The sequence below is a fragment of the Mobula birostris genome, chromosome 30 (genome assembly GCF_030028105.1).
Source record: "Mobula birostris isolate sMobBir1 chromosome 30, sMobBir1.hap1, whole genome shotgun sequence".
NCBI classification, from domain to species: domain Eukaryota; kingdom Metazoa; phylum Chordata; class Chondrichthyes; order Myliobatiformes; family Myliobatidae; genus Mobula; species Mobula birostris.
Genome location: NC_092399.1, coordinates 20,729,753 through 20,749,147, shown reverse-complemented (window position 1 = coordinate 20,749,147; position 19,395 = coordinate 20,729,753). Strand labels below are relative to the sequence as shown.

The window sequence follows — 19,395 nt, the reverse complement described above, 5'->3', positions numbered from 1 at the left end:
CTTCATATAGGCTCAAGGAACCAAAGAAGAAATGGTTCAAGCCTTTAGGCTCATTAACCCACAGAAAATTGATCAAATAACTTCAATATTCAGCGAACAATTACTGTATATTGTTTGACTCAAACCTCTGCAGAATGCAGTATTTAAATGAAATAATACAGTTGTGAAAATGTATTCAATATATGTTATTCTGACTATGAATGGATACAGCACATCTCTATTGACTCATGACTTTCAATGAACAGCTTACATAAGTGATAATTTATCAGATACCATATCTCGAGCTCTTGGGCATTCTTTCTGGGCTTTCTTAGAACATAGAAGATAGAACACTATAGCAATAATGGTATAGACTCTTCAGCCCATGATCTTAAACTGACCTTTTAAACAAATCTAATCCATCCTTCCTGCAGAGTCTTCCACTTTTTTTTTGTCCATGTGTCAGTCTGACTGTCTTGAATATCCCTAATATCTCCACCTCTACCACCACTCCTGCCAGTGCCTTCCGCACTCTTACTACTTCCTGTGTAAAAATCCCACCTCTGATGTCCCCGTATGTTTACCCCCAATCACCTTAAAATAATGCCCTCACATATTAGCCATTTCTGTCCTGGGGAAAAAGGTACAGTCTGTCCACTCTTTCTATGCCTCTTATCATCTTATACATCTCTGTCCAGTCACCTCTCATCCTCGTTTGCTCCAAAGAGAAAAGCTCTAGTCCACTCATTATCCCTTCATAAAACATGTTCCAGTCAGCATCCTGGTACATCTCCTCTGCAACCTCTAAAACTTCCACACCCTTCCCAGAATTAGATGACCAGAACTAAACACAATATTCCAAGTGTGATTGAATCACTTTTATAAAGCTGCAACATTACCTTGCACATTTTGAACTCAATCCCCCAACTAAATGTAAAGGCATCTGTTAGTCTTGTGAGACCATGGATCTGTGCCTGGAAAGTCTTCACTCTCCAGGGCGCAGGCCTAGGCAAGGTTGTATGGAAGACCAGCAGTTGCCCATGCTGCAAGTCTCCCCTCTCCACGACACCAATGTTGTCCAAGGGAAGGGCATTAGGACCCATACAGCTTGGCACCAGTGTCGCTGCAGAGCAATGTGCGATTAAGTGCCTTGCAAAAGGACACAACACGTTGCCTTGGCTGGGGCTCGAACTCACGACCTTCAGGTCGCTAGTCCAATGCCTTAACCACTTGGCCACGTGCCCCCGACTAATGAAGGCCAAAACACCATATGCCTTCTTAGCCACTCGATCAACTTGCACGGCAAAATTAAGGGATCGAGAGATGTGGGTTCCCAAGATCATGTTGTTCTTTCATACTGCTAAGAATCTTGCCATTAACCTTATATTCTGCTTTCAAGTTCAACCTTCCAAAGTGAATCACTTCATATTTTTTCCTGATTTAACTCCATCTGTCACTCCTTATCCCATCATTGCATTCTATCCATGTCCCAGTGCAACATGACAATCTTCCACTCTATTCACAACACCACCAACCTTGGTGTCATTGCAACCTTACTAAGCCACCTTTCCTCATCTTCATCCAAATCATTTATAAAAATCACAAAGTGCAGACGTCCCAGAATAGGTAGATCCCAGCGGAGCATCACTGGTTACTTATGATGTTCCATAGGGACACCAACCTGTAGAATCTCCCTGTGGTCACCATCCTCAAGGCAAAATATGCTTGATCTATTGTTGCCCTCTGCCTTCTGCGGGAAAGCCAAATGTGAGCCCACACAAACATGTTTCCCTGTATCCCATGCCTCCTGACTTTCTGGATGATCTTACTGTGGGGAACCTTTTCAAACAGCTTACTAAAATCTTTGTTCACCACAACCACTGCTCTATCTTCATCAATTTGTTTTGTCACTACCAAGAAGAATTCAATCAGGCATGACCTGCCCTTCACAAAGCCATGTTGACTATTCCTGTTATGACTAAGGTTCTCCAAAAGCTCATAAACCCTATCTCTAAGAATCCTCTCCACTGGTTTTCCCACCACAGATTTAGGACTCACTGGTGTATGATTCCCAGGATAATCACTATCACCTTTGAAAATTCAAGATTCAAGATTGTTTAATGCCATTTCCAGTACACAAGTGTAAAGGAGAATGAAATAATTGTTAATCCAGATCTGATGCAGCACAAAAAAAACACAATAATAATAAAAATACATAAGATAACTTAAATGCATTGACTGATTATATGTACATGAAGTGACGCTAGGCACGTGAGTGTCTGTACAAAATTTGTCTTTGACAGGAATTCGATAAAGTATTGGTGGAAGGGGTGGGGTGGGTTAGTAGTAGGAGGTGTTGATCCATCTTACTGATGAGAAAAGTAACTGTTTTTGAGTCTGGGAGTCCTGGCATAGATACTACATAACCTCCTCCCTGATGGGAGTGGGACAAATAGTTCATGAGCAGGGTGGATGGGCTCCTTTATGATGTTGCTGGCCTTTTTCCGAAACCTTTCTGTATAGGTAATTCCTTGATGGCGGGTAGGCGGGTGCTGGTGATACTTTGGGAAGTTTTGACTGCCCATTGTCGAGCTGTCCTGTTCGCCAGAGTACAGTTTCCATGCTATGCAGTGATCCGGCATATCTGTAGTTCCTCTTTTTGGCCTCCCCAGAAAATAGAGGTGTTTGTGAGCTTTTTTTGATTGTGTGTAATGTGTACTGTGACCATGAGAGGCTGTGTGAGATGTGCACTGCCAGGAGTTTGGAAGTGCTTGCGGCTTCCACTGCTGTGCTGCCGATGGAGAGGACTGAGATTGCTGTGAGTTCTTGAACAAAGGGATAACATTTACCATCCTCCAATCTTCCAGTGCTTTTTCTGTGGCTGGTGAAGATGCAAGATCATTGCATAAGTGCAGCAATCTCTTCCCTTGTTTACCAATATAACCTGGGGTATATCCCCTCCGTAACCAAAGACTTATTCTAATGTTTTACAAATTTCCAGCACATCCTTTTTCTTACTGTTGACATATTCCAATGTATTAGTCTGTTCTATGCTGTCTCCGAGTCCAGACACATTTCCTCTTTTAGCCATGATTGGTCTCACCCTCAGTCTAGTCATCATCCTGCTCTTCATATGCATATGGAACATTTTCCTTAATCCTGCTTGCTAATAACGCCTCCTCTCGTCCCCTTCTAGCCCTCCTACATCCCTTCTTAAGATCCTTCCTGACTACTTATCATTCTCAAGAGCTCTGTCTGATCTTCATTTCCTGAACCTTAGGTACACATCCTTCTTCCTCTTAACTAGAAGTTCCACTTCTCTTGTCTACTGTGATTCCTTCACCCTACCATCCTTTCCCTGTCTCAATGGGACAAGCCTATCATGAACCCCTTGCATGTGCTCCCTACGCAACAGATGGAAAACTATTCCCACATCTGCACAAATGCATTACCATCAGTCTTGTAAAAGTGAATGAACTGCTACTTTCCAGCACATGCTTCTCATCAAGTGTAGCTGGGAAACTAGTGGTGACTCACACTACTTATTATTTTAGTGTATGTCCTGCTCCTTGAATGAAGTTAGCAGACAGTTGAGAGCTGAGATAACTTACTCCCACAATTACCTGTTTAATTTCGACTTCAAAGTTCAAATTTATTATCAAAGTACATGTACGTCACCATATACAACCCTGAGATTCATTTTCATTTATTGAATATCACCTGTATGAAGAATGTTTGGCCATTCTAAATTCTCCCAGGTGTCTAACTGGATTATTTGGTGAGTTTGTGGTTAGAAAATGTTTTTTATTGGATTAGTGTAAATCTATGCTTGATGATTGGTGCGGACCCATTAGTGCAAAGGACCTTTGACGGTACAATGTGACTCTGGAAAGAATCTCACAGTGGAAACTGATTGTGCATGGTTAAGAAAACGAATGAAAGATTCACTTTCCATTTCCCTAAAATGTCCCAAGATGTTTACAGCCAATGAAATAGACTGGAAATGCAATCACTGTTCTTAATTCAATAAGCCATGCAGCTAATCCATGTAAGTACCTACAAACAACAGTGTGATGATGATGATAGAATCTGTTCTCATGTGTAGTTTAAGGGACGTATAGAATCAGATACTAGATATAACACCTCTACTCTTCCGCCTATTTCCGGCCAGCAGCGCAGTGGCATCTGCACTGGACTTCAAAACGAGTGGTGCCAGGTTCGAATCTAGCTGGTTCCTTGCACACACTATGCTGGGTTGAGCATCGAGCTAGCAACTCAGCCTAGTAAAAAACAGACAAATGCAGAAGAAATGGCAATGTTGCCACCCAATGCACCACAAGGCACAGAGAGAAACTCAATTTTTCATATTAGTTCAGTTTGATACTCTAAATCCACCTGATACTATAAATGTGACCTTGGTTTAACATTCAATCTAAAAGGCAATATCTTCAACCACAATGCGTTTCCACATCATTGCACTGGAATGTCACTAGAGATTTTCATATTCAAGTCCCTCAAGCAATCTTGGACCCCAAATCTTCCGATTCACGTGCAATGGTTTGCATAGACATATATCAGGTCTGGCTCTGGCAGAGGCACGTGGTCATTCCTGCCAGAATTATTCCCGTTATTCCATGCTGTATCCAGCCAAGGTATTCCAATGTCAGTCTCAACCATGCTACACTTTGTTATAATAACTTATCATAAGTAAAATTTTAGATACCCTTCTATTAATTCAGGAATTCTTTTCATGTCACATTCATCCTGTGGTCCTTTTGAAAGAGCCATTTTAATACCATCTAGTAAAGAATATTGATCAGTTTTATTCTGTGGCTTTCTATATGCTGAGGGTGCAAGTTGCAACTTCCCAAATTCCTCTGCACGATTTACTTTCCCTCATTGTATACATTGTCTGACAGACTAATATGTTTAATGTACTTACAGTAATCAAATAATGAGGGGCAGTTTTTAATCAGCTTTTAATTATGGTTTCAGATTCAAGTTATCAGATTTGCCACAGAACATAACTGGGACTCCCTGGAAGTCTTTGATGGGGGTGATATTACTGCAACAATGCTTGGCAGTTTTTCAGGTAATATGATCTTATACAAGTTAACATATTAGCAACAAATTTGTTTGAATTTTGAAACAGACCTAGTATTCTTTATTTTTTGGGTAATATAATCAGGAATGCTAAAATATGGAAACCAATTCTTTATGTACACCACCTTTTCTACTGGGCCAATTTTCTATCTCCTTGCCCAGTATACTAGCTCCTCACTCTAACAGCGGGTAAAGAGAATAGAACTAGAAGTCACTGTCTAAAGTGAATATTAAGCCATTTAGGACCAAAATGAGAAGAAATTTCTTCCTTCAAAGGGCAGGGCATCTTTGGAATTCTCTACTTCTAGTGGGCTAGGGAGGCACAGTAGTTGATTACACTCTCAGCACTAGATTTTTTTGACATAAGGAATAAGGACAGGGCTGGAAAATGTTATTGAAGCTCAGCTATGATCTTGTAAAAGAGTGAAGTGGTGTAGAATTACCTTTCCTTGCTCTGATTGCTTATATTTTTCATTCTTTTAAAGTTACTCTACAATTTTTATGTTCCTGTAGTTCGCAGTTCTGGAAGGCTCTGGGTGATATATCTAGATTCAGCTTAGATTGATTGTCCTCATAATAGATTCATCATTAATAAGGAACAATGTTCCTTAGCAGCACTGCACTTGATTACAGTCTAGTCACTCCAGATCTCTTCCTTTCTGAGATGCAGAGAAAACCGTTTCACACCCTCGTGAGGTGAAAATTTGTGATTCCACTCTTCTTCCCCTCATTGTCTGTGTTTTGCTCAGGAAATGACATTATCCAGCAACAAAGCAAAATACCTAGGCTAATTTTGGGCTGATCACTAATTCACATAGGTGGATATTTGCATATTCTGCTTAGAAAGCGACATTTGAAAGAACTCCATGGAGAATAGCAAATTGTAAGTGGAGACACATAGGTCTAAAGTGGTTTTCAAAGGACACAAGAAGATTGAGTTTATGATCAATGATGTCAGATTACTATTACAAATATAAATAGTTCGGGTGTTTACACAATATTTAATCTAGACCACGACCATTGATGAGATGGTTAATCTGGATCATTTTAGGCTGTGAAATTTACTATCCTGAATAGGCCCGTTTATGACTCTGATTCTAGCAACGTGGTTGATACTTTATTTCTCAATCCAGGATAAATTAGAATTGGACAGTAAATGTCAGTATAGCTGGCAAAGTTTAGCTGGTGATGTCCAACTCTTGTTGATAAATATCCAACTGATTGTGGAGTTGGCAATCACACCAAAGGTTAGAAGACATTTTATAAAATATTAAGCAGAAGGGACAAGTGGGGTCAGAACAGATGAAACACCCATAGAACTATTATTTAAGGATCGCTAAGATTAAGAATGCTTGCCAGAGTCCAAGTAAGGCAAATTTTATCTGCTTTGGTGAAGGATAAGTGGGCTGAATATGGATTGTACAAGCCACTGTGCTTTTGCTAAGTATTCTGCTCCAATGCTTTGGGTTCTCATGTGTAAACCTTCAGTTTTGCTGTCATACTTATGGTTGATTCCACTTACAATTTTTTTTCTCCACTGGTGGTGGTGTAAGTCAAACTTCATCTATATGTCTCATGTTATGTGTTTTAATGCAGTAATGCAACTGCTATACTGTTGTGAGAGACATTAGTTCCTGAGATTATAAAAATGCCTGTGGTAGTCTTTGACATTGAGTGCTTTAAGTATTCAAAGCATTCCTAAAATCCACAGATACAGTTTTAGCGCATTCAGTGTTGTAGTATTACTCCAGACCCATATGAAATAAACACATTCGGTTGCCCATAAATTATTGATTATTTGAAGAATATGTTTTCGTTTTTGCATGGATACGTACTATAAACTAACTAATTTTTGCCTGAGAGAATAATCTGCAGCTCTGTACAAATTTAAGATAACCTTGAAGATGACTTTTGTAGATATTCTGTAATAGAAAATGTTTACATAGCTAACTGTTCAGAATTTTAATGTTCTTTGGGCTAATAATGCACATCAGCATACAGCAAGGAAAAAAAAACACTGCAAATATTTAAAACTGAAAATCTAATCACTTTGTGTTTATTTCTATTTTAAGATTAAGAAAGATGCCTTTTGAAAATGTGGTGTTTAGTTATTAGTTCAATTAGTCCGTACAGGAAGTTGTGGTAACACTTTAGCTTCCTTCTGATGTGAATACATGATCATGGCAAATGCTTTTCGAGGGGATAACTTTAAGGAGATACTTGCTTCTCCCACTCCATAAAAAGCAGTGCATTTAAGCAAACATTTCACAAAAACTGAAAAGATTTGTTCTAACTGACGGTATCAAGGGTGATACCAGAAATCACCCTGGATACCAGGTTGATACTGGGGAACATCCTGTTTCCTGCTGAATAAAAAACAGAAATAAATTAAAAGAACAAGGCATCAAAATTTATAAAAGAATATGCTTAAAGTTAAATAATTATATCCTTTTAATTTAGTTGTCTATTCCTGGCTAATTTTTTTTATATATTTAACTGTCTTATGCTCTCAATATTTATTACATATATATATATTTTTTTCTTTTTAGTATTTACACAATTTGTTGATTTTTGCACATTAATATTTGTCCGTCTTTGTCGTGTACATTTTATTGATTCTATTGTTTTTCTTTGTATTTACTGTAAATGACAACAGGAAAATGAATCTCAGAGTTGTAAATGGTAACATATATGTTCTTTGATATTAAATTTACTTTGAGCTTTGAGAAATGAACAAATCCTTTTTTTAGAACCTGTGTTAGTAAATTCTGAAAATATATGATACTAATTATTGTGTATTTAATATTTTGGTTCTATTTGAGTAATATTGTAAATATATTGTTTGATTAAGCATTCTTGTTCATTTAAATAATTAATTTCAAATTATCTGTAAATATTAGTAAATTGCATACGTCATGATACTACCACTTGATAATGCAGACCTTGTGAAAAGTAAAACCAAAGTTAGACTTATATCCCTGTTTCCTTTCCCGTTCTTTCTTTAAATTAGCTTAATATTTTGGAGTTACAAAACAGAACAGTGGTTATGAGGAAGTTTTAAACAAGTCCAAGATGTCTATCTACCTGTTGAAGCACAGTGAGAGATTCAAGTTAACAAAAAAGCAAGAAACATTCAAGTAACAAGAAAAGAGAGTACAGCACATGCTTCTATCGAAAAGGAAATATGATCTAGTAAAAAAAGCAGTAAATGGACAAACTCACAGGTTATAAATAGCGAGCACCTGATGATAATAATCATAAATTTAAAAAAGAATGGAAATGGTTGGCTGCATCAGAAAGATAGATGCATTCAATTGCATAAAAAGATAATGGGGTCATGTATACAGAATGAACTGAGCTGTTATTTTGAATCAAATGGAATTGACAACGAGAAATGAGTATCTGTTTTATTGGGTGTACTGGGTTTAATGACCTACAGTTTACTTAAAACTATAATTGCTTCAATCAAACCAGCTGAAATGACCTTTTGAACATAATGGAAGAACATTCAGAAATCACTGTTGATTGTAGAACTCTTTAAGTTTCATGAGCAGAATCAAAAGGAAGGGGAGACCATTTCAGCATACCTGGCTGAATTGAAGAGATTATCTAAGCATTGCCAGCTCAATGATAGGCTTAATGATGCACTGAAAGTTTGTTTAGTTTGTGGAATCTTACCAGAAAGCATTCAAAAACAGCTGCTAACTGAAGCACAACTTATATTTAAAAGAGCAGTTGAAATAGGTGTATCAATAGAAACAGCAGACAAAGATACAATTGCATTGCAGTCAGGAATGAAAGTGAGCATGATCAAAATTGCACCAGAAAGTGGCCTGGCCGAACAAAATGTGTTATGATTGAGTCAGGGATCTCACGTACACTGGACCAAAGCAGATTTAAAGGAAAAACTTACAGAATATGCAACAAAGTAGGATACATACAAAACACATGTCAGGCAGACAAAAATAAATGGACTACACAACAAAGAGCAAAAGATAGAGTAGTCAAAATGCAGTTTCCAAAAGAGCATTAATCTGCATGCTGTTGGTGGAAAATATGAATATGATGAGAGTGATGAATGACTGGTATAGCCTTGAGATTTAAAATGTGAAAACTAACAACAGACAAGCAATACAGCTTACACCAGAAGTTAATAACTCAATTAATTAAAATGGAACTAGTCACTCACTCAGCTGTTTCAGTCACTTCATAAAATGAGTTTAAATGGCATTTAAAAGATACTAAACTGAAGCCTGCAGATATCCAGCTAAGAACTTATACTGCAGAAAAGAAAATTCCTGTCAGAATGACATTCGTAACAGTGAAATACAGCAACCAACAGGCCACATTGAGATTGTATGTGGTGAAAATAGGAGGACCTGCATTGCGGGAATATGATCGGCTGTGTTAACTACAACTTGATTGGAGATCCATCCATCTTTTGCATACCACATCCCCTGCAAAGAGTAAATGAAAATGAATTAAGAAAGGTACTGGATGATGCCACAGCAGTGCTCAAGGATGCCATTGGAAAACTCAAACACATCAAGAGTAAATTATTATTAAAAGAAAATATCACACCCAAGTTTTTCAAAGCCTGTCCAGTGCCTTATACCATTTGTGATAAAGCAGCCAGTCAGCTAGATCACATGAAGGCTAAAGGATTTCTTTCCAAAGTTGAGTGGAGCCCATGGACAGGCCAGTGGTCCCAGTAGCCAAGAAGAATGGGTCTGTCAGGCTCTGTCTTAATTTAAAGTTCCCATCAACCCAGCACAGAAAGTAGATCCTTTGCCCAGGATAGAGGATATATTTGCAAACCTTTCTGGAGGAAAACACTTCAGCAAAGTGGACTTAGCTGAAGCCTACCTACAGATCAAGATGGAAGAAGAGTCCAAAATGTTTCTCACCATCAACACTCACAAAATGCTTTATCACTATAATAGGCATATTTTTGGAGTAGCATCTGCACCTGCACTCTGGCAGAATACTATGGTTCTGGTGCTGAAAGGCTGTTCAGACTCTCAGTGTTACCTGTATGACGTCATTGTTACCAGTAAGGATGACGAGGAACATCTCCAAGATCTCAATACAATGTTAAAAAGATTAGAAGATTATGGTCTCAGAGCACATTGCAACAAGTGTGAATTCTTTAAACCAAGCACCATTTACTGTGATCGCACCATCAATGCACAAGAATTTCACTAGTATGCTGAGATTTCAAGCAGCCTTAGATGCCCCAAGGCTGAAGGATGTGTCACAGTTGTGGTCCTTTTTAGCATTTGTCAATTAATATAAAAGGTTCCTTCCTAACCTGCCTACTGTGCTCCACCTCTTGAACTCATTGCTACAGATTGTGAAGAAATGGCAATGGACAAAGCCGTGGGAGGTGGCTTCCAAAAAGGTAAAGGAAATAGAAACAGAAAAAACATAGAAAATAGGTGCAGGAGTAGGCCATTCGGCCCTTCGAGCCTGCACTGCCATTTATTATGATCATGGCTGATCATCCAACTCAGAACCCCGCCCCAGCCTTCCCTCCATACCCCCTGACCCCCGTAGCCACAAGGGCCATATCTAACTCCCTCTTAAATATAGCCAATGAACTGGCCTCAACTGTTTCCTGTGGCAGAGAATTCCACAGATTCACCACTCTCTGTGTGAAGAAGTTTTTCCTAATCTCGGTCCTAAAAGGCTTTCCCTTTATCCTCAAACTGTGACCCCTTGTTCTGGACTTCCCCAACATCGGGAACAATCTTCCTGCATCTGGCCTGTCCAATCCCTTTAGGATTTTATACGTTTCAATCAGATCCCCCCTCAATTTTCTAAATTCCAATGAGTACAAGCCCAGTTCATCCAGTCTTTCTTCCCCCTCAATCTTCTAAATTCCAACGAGTACAAGCCCAGTTCATCCAGTCCTTTCTTCATATGAAATGGTGATGGCAGACACTGTACTTGCACAATATGATGCACAGCATCCAGCGAAGCTTGTCATGCACTGTTTTGGATGCCAACATGTCCAAAGAAACATACCCAGGGCTGTCAGAACCATTTCCTGCATTCCCAGAGTCAACTCCTACAACCACCACGGAAGAGGCCCCAAGAACCTGAGATTGTTTCACAGCCACAAGTCTCACCTGTCAGAGTGAGCCCCCTTGTCAGGAAAGATGGTGTCCCACAAGATAAAGAAAGCCTCCACAGCAATTAAATCTTTAAGCCTGAATTAGACAATTTAAAATTTACTCTGCTGCGAATGTCTATATAGTAGTTGCAATATACGAGGGGTGATTGATAAGTTTGTGGACTAAGGCAGAAGGAGTCAATTTTAGAAAACCTAGCACATTTATTTTTCCTACGTTTGCACACTTAGTCCAGAGGTAGTGGAGCATACGGATCCCTTCTTTGTAGAAGTTGACGTCTTGGACCTCCAGTATGTGGTCCACAGCAGGGGTGATTGATAAGTTTCTAGCCTAAGGTAGAAGGAGATGAGTTATTAACTTCAATCTTGCTGCATTCTCACTCAAAAAGTTGAACTGCACGTGCATGTAACAAGAGCTGGTTAACTCCTCTTCTTCTACCTAGGGCCATTAACTTATCAATCACCCCTGCTGTAGATGACCTGGAGGTCCAAGACGGTCTTGTTACATGCAGGTGCAGTTCAACTCTTTGAGTGATAATACAGAAAGTTTGAAGTTAATAACACATCTTCTTCTGCCTTAGGCCACGAACTTATCAATCACCCCTCATATATTATACTCTATAATACAACTACTAAGGAGTGTTATATATTTAATATTTGAGTAATATTGTGAATGTATTATTTGATAAAATATTCTTATTCATTTAAATAATATATTACGAGTTATATAAATATGTGTATTGCATAGGTCATGATGCTACTATGTGATATGTGCAGACCTCGCTTCAGGTAAAAATGAAGTTAGCTCGCAGCCCTAGTCCTGTGTCTTTCTTTTAATTAGTTTAATGTTTTCGAGTTACAAGACATAACACTAATCAATTGTGATGTGATTTTGCATCCTTCTCCTCTATCAAGGCTATAAGCTGAATTCATTTATTTCAAGTCAATTTGAAACAGCAGGTCATTTATTCAAAAGAATCTGAAGCTGAAGCAATACAGGTTGGCTTGGGATCTGTTTTCTTTTTTATCCCAGCACCTCTGCCCAGCGAACATGATCTATGACTGCTGCACGAAGTTTAATCGATGCAAACCTTTTCTGCATTGGAGTGCAATGGCTTTCTGCCAACGTATTATTCTGTGCTTCCTGAAAGTGACCATAATGTTTACAGTGAACACCTTTATTCTTCTAAATGAATTCAATTGAATGTTCAGGCTGCTTTGTGTTGCTGCTTACAAAGGAAAATAAGGGACAGAGCTTCAGGAAAACATCCTTTATTTGAAGGTAGTAAACTCAGCTGACAGTAATATGTGGTAAAATATGTAGATGTCAAGCAGTACACTCAGTTCTTAGTATATAGTAACACAAGCTGACATTGCTTTCTATTATAATACAAAACTAATAAAAACTTACATAATATTAAATTATTGTCATCTTAAATTAACTATTTCCAGTCAACATATGCAATTTATAATTTGACCAATTATAACACAACTCAATCTCTTCTTCTGGTCTGCAGAATTCTTTAGGGCAAGCTGTACTTATCATGTCTAAATCTTGTGCTCATCTAGTCCAGCATGCTGTTCAGCAGTTGTTGCTTCAACATTATTGTCTTCATGTTGTGAATACAGTATTATCCATAATTTTATCCTCTTGCTTCTTGGTGCTGTCTGAGTGCATCAAAATGTTCATTTAAAATATAACACTGTGATAACTACTCATTTTTAGAATTACTTGAGATCAAAAAAATTGAATTCAAATCTGACTGAGTGGAGTATACATAATGATTGTTCAGTGGTTCCACTTAATCTGAGAATGTTTACAGTATACAACCTGAAATTCTTACTCTTCGCAGACATCCACAAAAAGCAGAAGAGCACCCCAAAGAATGAATGGCAGAAAAACTTTAGAACCCCAAAGCACAGCACTCCCCCTCCTATGCACAAGCATCAGCAAAGCATCAACTCTCCCCCGCCCCTCCCCCACTTATTTCAGCAGCAAGCACCAGCACCGACCACCCACCAAACAAGCAATAGCAAATCCCCTGAAGAGGGATCATGATTTGCAGTCTAACAAAAACTATTGTTCACCTGATGAATTCGACATGTTACAAGCTTGTTCTCTCACCAACAAGGGACAGAGAGGTGTCACCCTTACACAGCGAGAGAGCAGACCAACAAAGCAACAGATTGCTGAATATGATGTTACAGTCTGCCATGCCACCTTCAATCCGAATTTCTCCAACTTGTGAATCAGTAGCAAACTCTCTCTCCCCCCCCCCCCACCATCAAGAGAAAAAGAGAGGGCAAGCACAATACCTGAGTACAGAGGCCTCCAACAACCTCATCTGCTGTCACTATGCAATGTTCCATTCTCCTGTGACGCCTAGGTCAGCAATACCAGCATGGAATCAATTCGTCCACAGGGCCCCAAAAACGCACAACTTCCAAGTGGCATCCTAGGGATATCAAAATCAGCCAGTTGTTGAGCTCTGGACGCAGGGACCATTGCCATAAAGAACTGCGGTCTGAGTTGGATCCAGGCTCTAAAAGAACTCCATCCACCTCGTAAAGGAAAAGAGAGACATTAAAGAAGAGAAATTAAGCTGCTTTTGATACTTCAGCATTTCATACTTGCACCTGAGGCAAGAGATCATGCTTTTTACCAACAGCTACTTTTTGTTAGAGAGGTTAATTCCCAAATAAATATCCCCAGACCTAATAAAGTCCATCTGGAATGAACACTCTGAATTCAGGTACTGATGGAATATTCATCGAAAGGCCTTTTCACCTTTTTGCATCTGCATGACTATCAGTTTTGTTATGTCTTGCACTCTAACTATCCACCAGTTTTCTGTCTGCCGCATCAGTGATAAAGTAGATCTCATTGCAATTTCTGCGGACTTTATGTTTGCACCTCAAAATAATGTTCTGAGTGAAATTGCCTCTTACTAATGCTTATGGCTCTGAAAGAATTCTGCAAGCTCCAGATTAAAATGTCCGTTCTGGATTTTCATCACGTTCACTAATCAGATCTCTTCAGTAGCTCACAGTGATACAGAGTCATCAATGTAACATACATCTCCATCCCAACCAACAGTAATACAATCATCCTGATCTTACACAATCTCTGTGCTTCTCTTTTCTCTGTCCTCCCCAAGGCTTTCCCAATGCTGTTTGGTCTCGACAATATTTCTACTTATTCCCTGTGCAAAATAAATGGCTGTGACCAATCAGATCACTCAATCTCACTAAAATATCCACCACATCCACGCCTGCCATCGTCACTATTTCACCTCATGAACAGGATCGCTGTTCTTGGTCAAGCAACAAAAATAAAATGCCAATTTGCTGCCATTGGCCTTTTGGGTCACTGACAGAGATGGAGCTTGTTATAAAACATCTTTTTATTGAAGTCTTTAAACTCACAGCTGATGGTAATGTTTGGCACAATAACGTAACAAAATTCATACTGCAGTATACACTCAGTTCTCAAAAGCGCACCTGAAAACTGCAGACTCCATTGGTTTTTAAATGTTGGGACCTGATTGCTCAATCTTTACAGTAGAGTGCAAACGTCATAGTTAGTTAGTTACTGCCTGTTACACCACTGGTGTTTAGGGCAGCAATGAAGGTCCTCCATCCCTGTCTGTCCTTGGCCATCTTCTCTATTGTGCCCCTACTGTGGTTCAGGGTCCTCATTTCTGCCTCCACGGTATGACGCCAAATTGTCTTTTGTCCCCCATATTTCCGCTGGCATTTAGGGGTCCAGTGAAGGGCTGTCTTGATGATGGAGTTGGTCCCTCTCCTCATCATATGCCCAATGCAGCTCCAACATATCCTCATGATGATTGTGGCCACATCCTCTTGTTGGCACTGAAGGAGTAGGGCGTGGTTGGAGATCTTTCTTGGCTAGAAAGTATGGAGGATCTTCCGGAGGCTCATAGTGTGGAATGCTGACAGCTTGACAAGGTTGTTCTCTGACATGTCCCAATATTCTGACCCATATAAGAGTGTGGACAGAATACAGCTCTGGTACAGCTTCACCTTGGTGTGGACATTTTAAGCACATGTATATAGCTCGGGTGCCTAAAACTTTTGCACAGTAGTGTCTATTATATCTTTCCAGTTACCAAAGAATGCTTAATACTACTGAGCTAATAAAGCTAAGTATTTATTTCTTTTTCCAACCACCTTCCTATTTTAACCAATATACAGGACTGTGGAAAAGCCCTAGGCACCTTATATGTTTGCATGTCCTTAAGACATTGGCACGGCAGTGTACATGTAGCACAAGCCTATTAAATTGTAAATATAAAAGCTTGACTCATGTCCTTACATAATGCTGAAGGAAGGATATTAAATGTATTCATTAATACCAGGTAAATTGCAAGTAACCAACAAATTAACCATGTGGCAGAGCCTTTGCATTTACTACAGTGTTGGTTATTATTTTTCAGAGTTCACTGTGGGTTGTATGAGCGAAGGAGGTATGTACTGTTCTGGCGATCTCTTCTAGTTATTTTCTGTTTGATGTCTTACAGGTACTACAGTCCCCGCATTGTTGAACAGTAGCTCCAATCAACTTTATTTACATTTTTACTCTGACATCAGCGTTTCTGCAAATGGATTTCATTTGGAATATAAAAGTAAGAAATTTCAGTGGATGTTAAAAGTCGAGCAAAAAAAAATATACACATATAGACAAGACAAGCGCTATACAGTAGATTACGGGTCATTGGGACACATTGGGACCAGTAAAATTTTGACTCGTTTCAGCGGCTGTCCCAATTATCTGAAGTTTTGTGGAAATAGTTAAAAAGGTATAAAATGACAAACTATTGAGTAACAAATTATTCATTTAAATGAAAAACAGAACAAATTACAATACTACTACAGTACTATAAAATTGTGTATTAGTCCCTAATAGTTGTAGATGGAAAAATTAATCTAGCATAAGCTGCCTTGTTCTTACGATTGACTGTAAATGAACAAAATCAGTGCAGACACCTGATACAGATAATGGACTGTCTTCATATGAGCTTTTTATTGATTTCATCTTTCATATCTTCATTTTCATTGTCACATTCAAGATGATTGTTGATACCTTCAAACTCTTTATTGTTCCTAAATTGGTGAAGTAGTGAAATCATTTCATTTTCACTCCCTGCCATTTCTGGCATCTCACAGCCTGATGCTTGAAACCACAGTGATCAAAACGGTTCCGCATTGTCTTACTACTTATTTCACCCAAACTATCAGTGACAAAAATCACTGCTTTTTGAACACAAACACATACAACTGATGCTATTTAAAAACAATTCACTCCAAGCACTGAGTAGACACTAACACAAGGGTACATGACTGGCACTAGTTAGAAACTGTTCAGTAACAGTATACTGTCCCAAATAAACAAATGGAAAACCAACTATTTTCTTGATATGTTTTTGATCTTTAGGAGTTGTCCCAATTAAGCAGCTGCCCCGATAAATCTGTCCAACTAATAGAATCTGCCATACTTACTTTTTGTTTTGACCTTAAATGTTTTGTCACTTGGTATTTCTTGATCTGCTTTATGAGGTGACCATTAATTTATCCCATGCAATAGTAACATTCTATGTCTTCACACCTTGGAATTACCTTTCATCTTCTAGGTAAATAGTGCCTTGTGGCCATCTGACACCTGGCTTGGTGGGCTTATGTTATCTGATTGTAACATTATGCTAATATAACAAATGCTGGCTCATGGACCAAGCATGGACTTTCAGGGATACTGGCCTTAAAGTGCTTCATTTGAGAAATTTTGTAACAAGTAACAAGCAAGTCTGTTGAGTAGTGTTTGCACTATTTCTGCATTGTTTTAGTGCAAGGGCATGGGAAACTTTTATTTTAATGCATATATTATGTAAATTGTCAAGAGCATTAGAATTAGGAGCTGCATGTACTAATCACATAGTAAGTTCTAAATCACATGCAAAAGTACAGACCAGTCCTCACTGAGGGGTCAGCAGTGGAAATGGTGAGCAGTTTCAAGTTCCAGGGTGCCAACATCTCTGAAGATCTATCCTGGGTCCAACACATTGATGCAATTACAAAGAAAGCATGTCAGCAGCTACATTTCATTATGACACTGAGGAGACTTGGTATATCACCAAAGACATTTACAAATTTCTACAGATGAACCATGAAGGGCATTCTAACTGGCTGTATCATGGCTTGGTTCGGAAATTGCACCATCTCAGATTGCAAGACCCTGCAGCAGATAGTGAGGTCAGCTGAGAAGATCATCAGGGTCTCTCTTCCCGCCATCACAGACATTTACACCATACGCTGCATCCGCAAAGCAAACAGCATTATGAAGGACCCCACACACCCCTCATATAAACTCTCCTCCCTCCTGCCATCTGGAAAAAGGCACCAAAGTATTCAGGCTCTCATGACCAGACTAGGTAACAGTTTCTTCCCCCAAGCCATCAGACTCCTCAATACCCAGAGCCTGGACTGACACCAACCTATTGTACCCTCTAATGTGCCTACTGTCTTGTTTATTATTATTTATAGTAGTGCCTGCACTGTTTTGTGCACTTTATGCAGTCCTGGATAGGTCTGTAGTCTAGTGTAGTTTTTTGTGTTTTTTTCCTTACATAGTTCAGTGTAGTTTTTGTATTGTTTCATGTGGCACCATGGTCCTGGAAAACGTTGTCTCATTTTTACCAGCAGTTATGGTTGAAATGACAATAAGAAGTGACGACTTGACCATCTGATATTGAGAAAAATGAGCAGGAAGTTGTAAACTCAGCCAGTCCCATCATGGGCATGAGCTTCCCCAGCTTTGAGGACACCATCAATAGGCAGTGCCTCGAAAAGGTAGCATCCATTATTAAGGACCCCATCATCCAGCTCATGCCCTCTTTTCATTGCTACCATCAGGGAGGAGGTACAGGAGCCTGAAGGCACACACTAAACATTTCAGGATGAGTTTTTTCCCCTCTGCAATCGGATTTCTGAATGGAAGTGATCACAAGAGCACTACCTCACTATTTCTGAATATATTTTTGCTCTCTTTTTGCACTACTTACAGTTAATAATGTATAGTTTTTTTATTATTCATTACAATGTACTGCTGCTACAAAACAACAAATTTCATGGCAAATGCCAGTGATATTAAACCTGATTCTGGTTCAGAGCAGAATCTTTTAAAATGGTGGCTCCTATCAAAAGTCAGAACTTGAATTTATAGGACTGCATTGGGAAAGACTAACCTGGGAGGAAAGAATGGTACATATTGCGTTCAATACCTCTGAGAGCAATGAAACAGCATACCATCCAAATATAGTTGCAGCTGCCAGGAATGAGGGGGAGAAAAATGAATACAGGAACTTATGGAAAATGGCCTCTAGGTTCACTGCCAGCTTCTTAGGCAATAGGCCAGATTGGTTCAGGTCTGTAATTAATGCAGGAAGTTAGTTTTCATCTTCTGGGCAAGACTTAAGTCATACAGACATTGCATAAGTAATATATCATTCCATATAGATAGGTATGTGTAGATGGATAGATAGATATAAATTTATTTGTATAATACATTAAGCCTTGGACGATCCATAGGGATATCTAACCCATTATTATCTGCAATTGTTTATGAGCTTGTCAGATTTATTGTGCTGCCTTTGGTTTTTCCTTATTGTGTCCGATGCCAAAAATCTTTTTTCTGGATTGCATTCAGAAAAAGACTAATAATAGATATCTTCAATACATTTTACTCAGACAAATTTCAATGCCCAGGTCCCTTTGTGATTACTGGCAGTGGCATTTATTATGCACATAAAATAAATCGAATGGCTCTTTTGACAATTGTAGAAGATTGTCATCCTGATTCACGAATGATGGGATCACATTGGATTTAAATGACCTTTAAATAAGTATTCAGGAATTATTGCTGACTGCTATAAACATCTTATAATCAATGTATTATTGGAGTTTCATTACCATTCATATTTGAATCGAACAGCTTTTATAAGTGTGTTATCTTTATTATTCAATAGTGATGAAAATGGTTTGGGAAATGCAGAGGCTTTAAATTGCTCAAGTCGTTAAAGGGAGAACTGGCAAAGACTGGGATGGATATGACAGATGCTGCTTCACTTCTCTCATAGATCAAGGGTTAAGTGCAAATTATTGAAGTT

General features: G+C 38.8%; 1 protein-coding gene across 1 annotated transcript in view; it reads left to right on the top strand.

Moving 5' to 3' along the window:
- csmd2 (CUB and Sushi multiple domains 2) overlaps positions 1-19,395 on the top strand; it is a 689,393-nt gene that overhangs the window by 442,519 nt on the left and 227,479 nt on the right. Inside the window, exons 31-32 of the mRNA XM_072247323.1 lie at positions 4,975-5,071; positions 15,757-15,861. Of these exons, the coding sequence (XP_072103424.1) occupies positions 4,975-5,071; positions 15,757-15,861 (202 nt within the window). The remainder of the gene's footprint in view (positions 1-4,974; positions 5,072-15,756; positions 15,862-19,395) is intronic.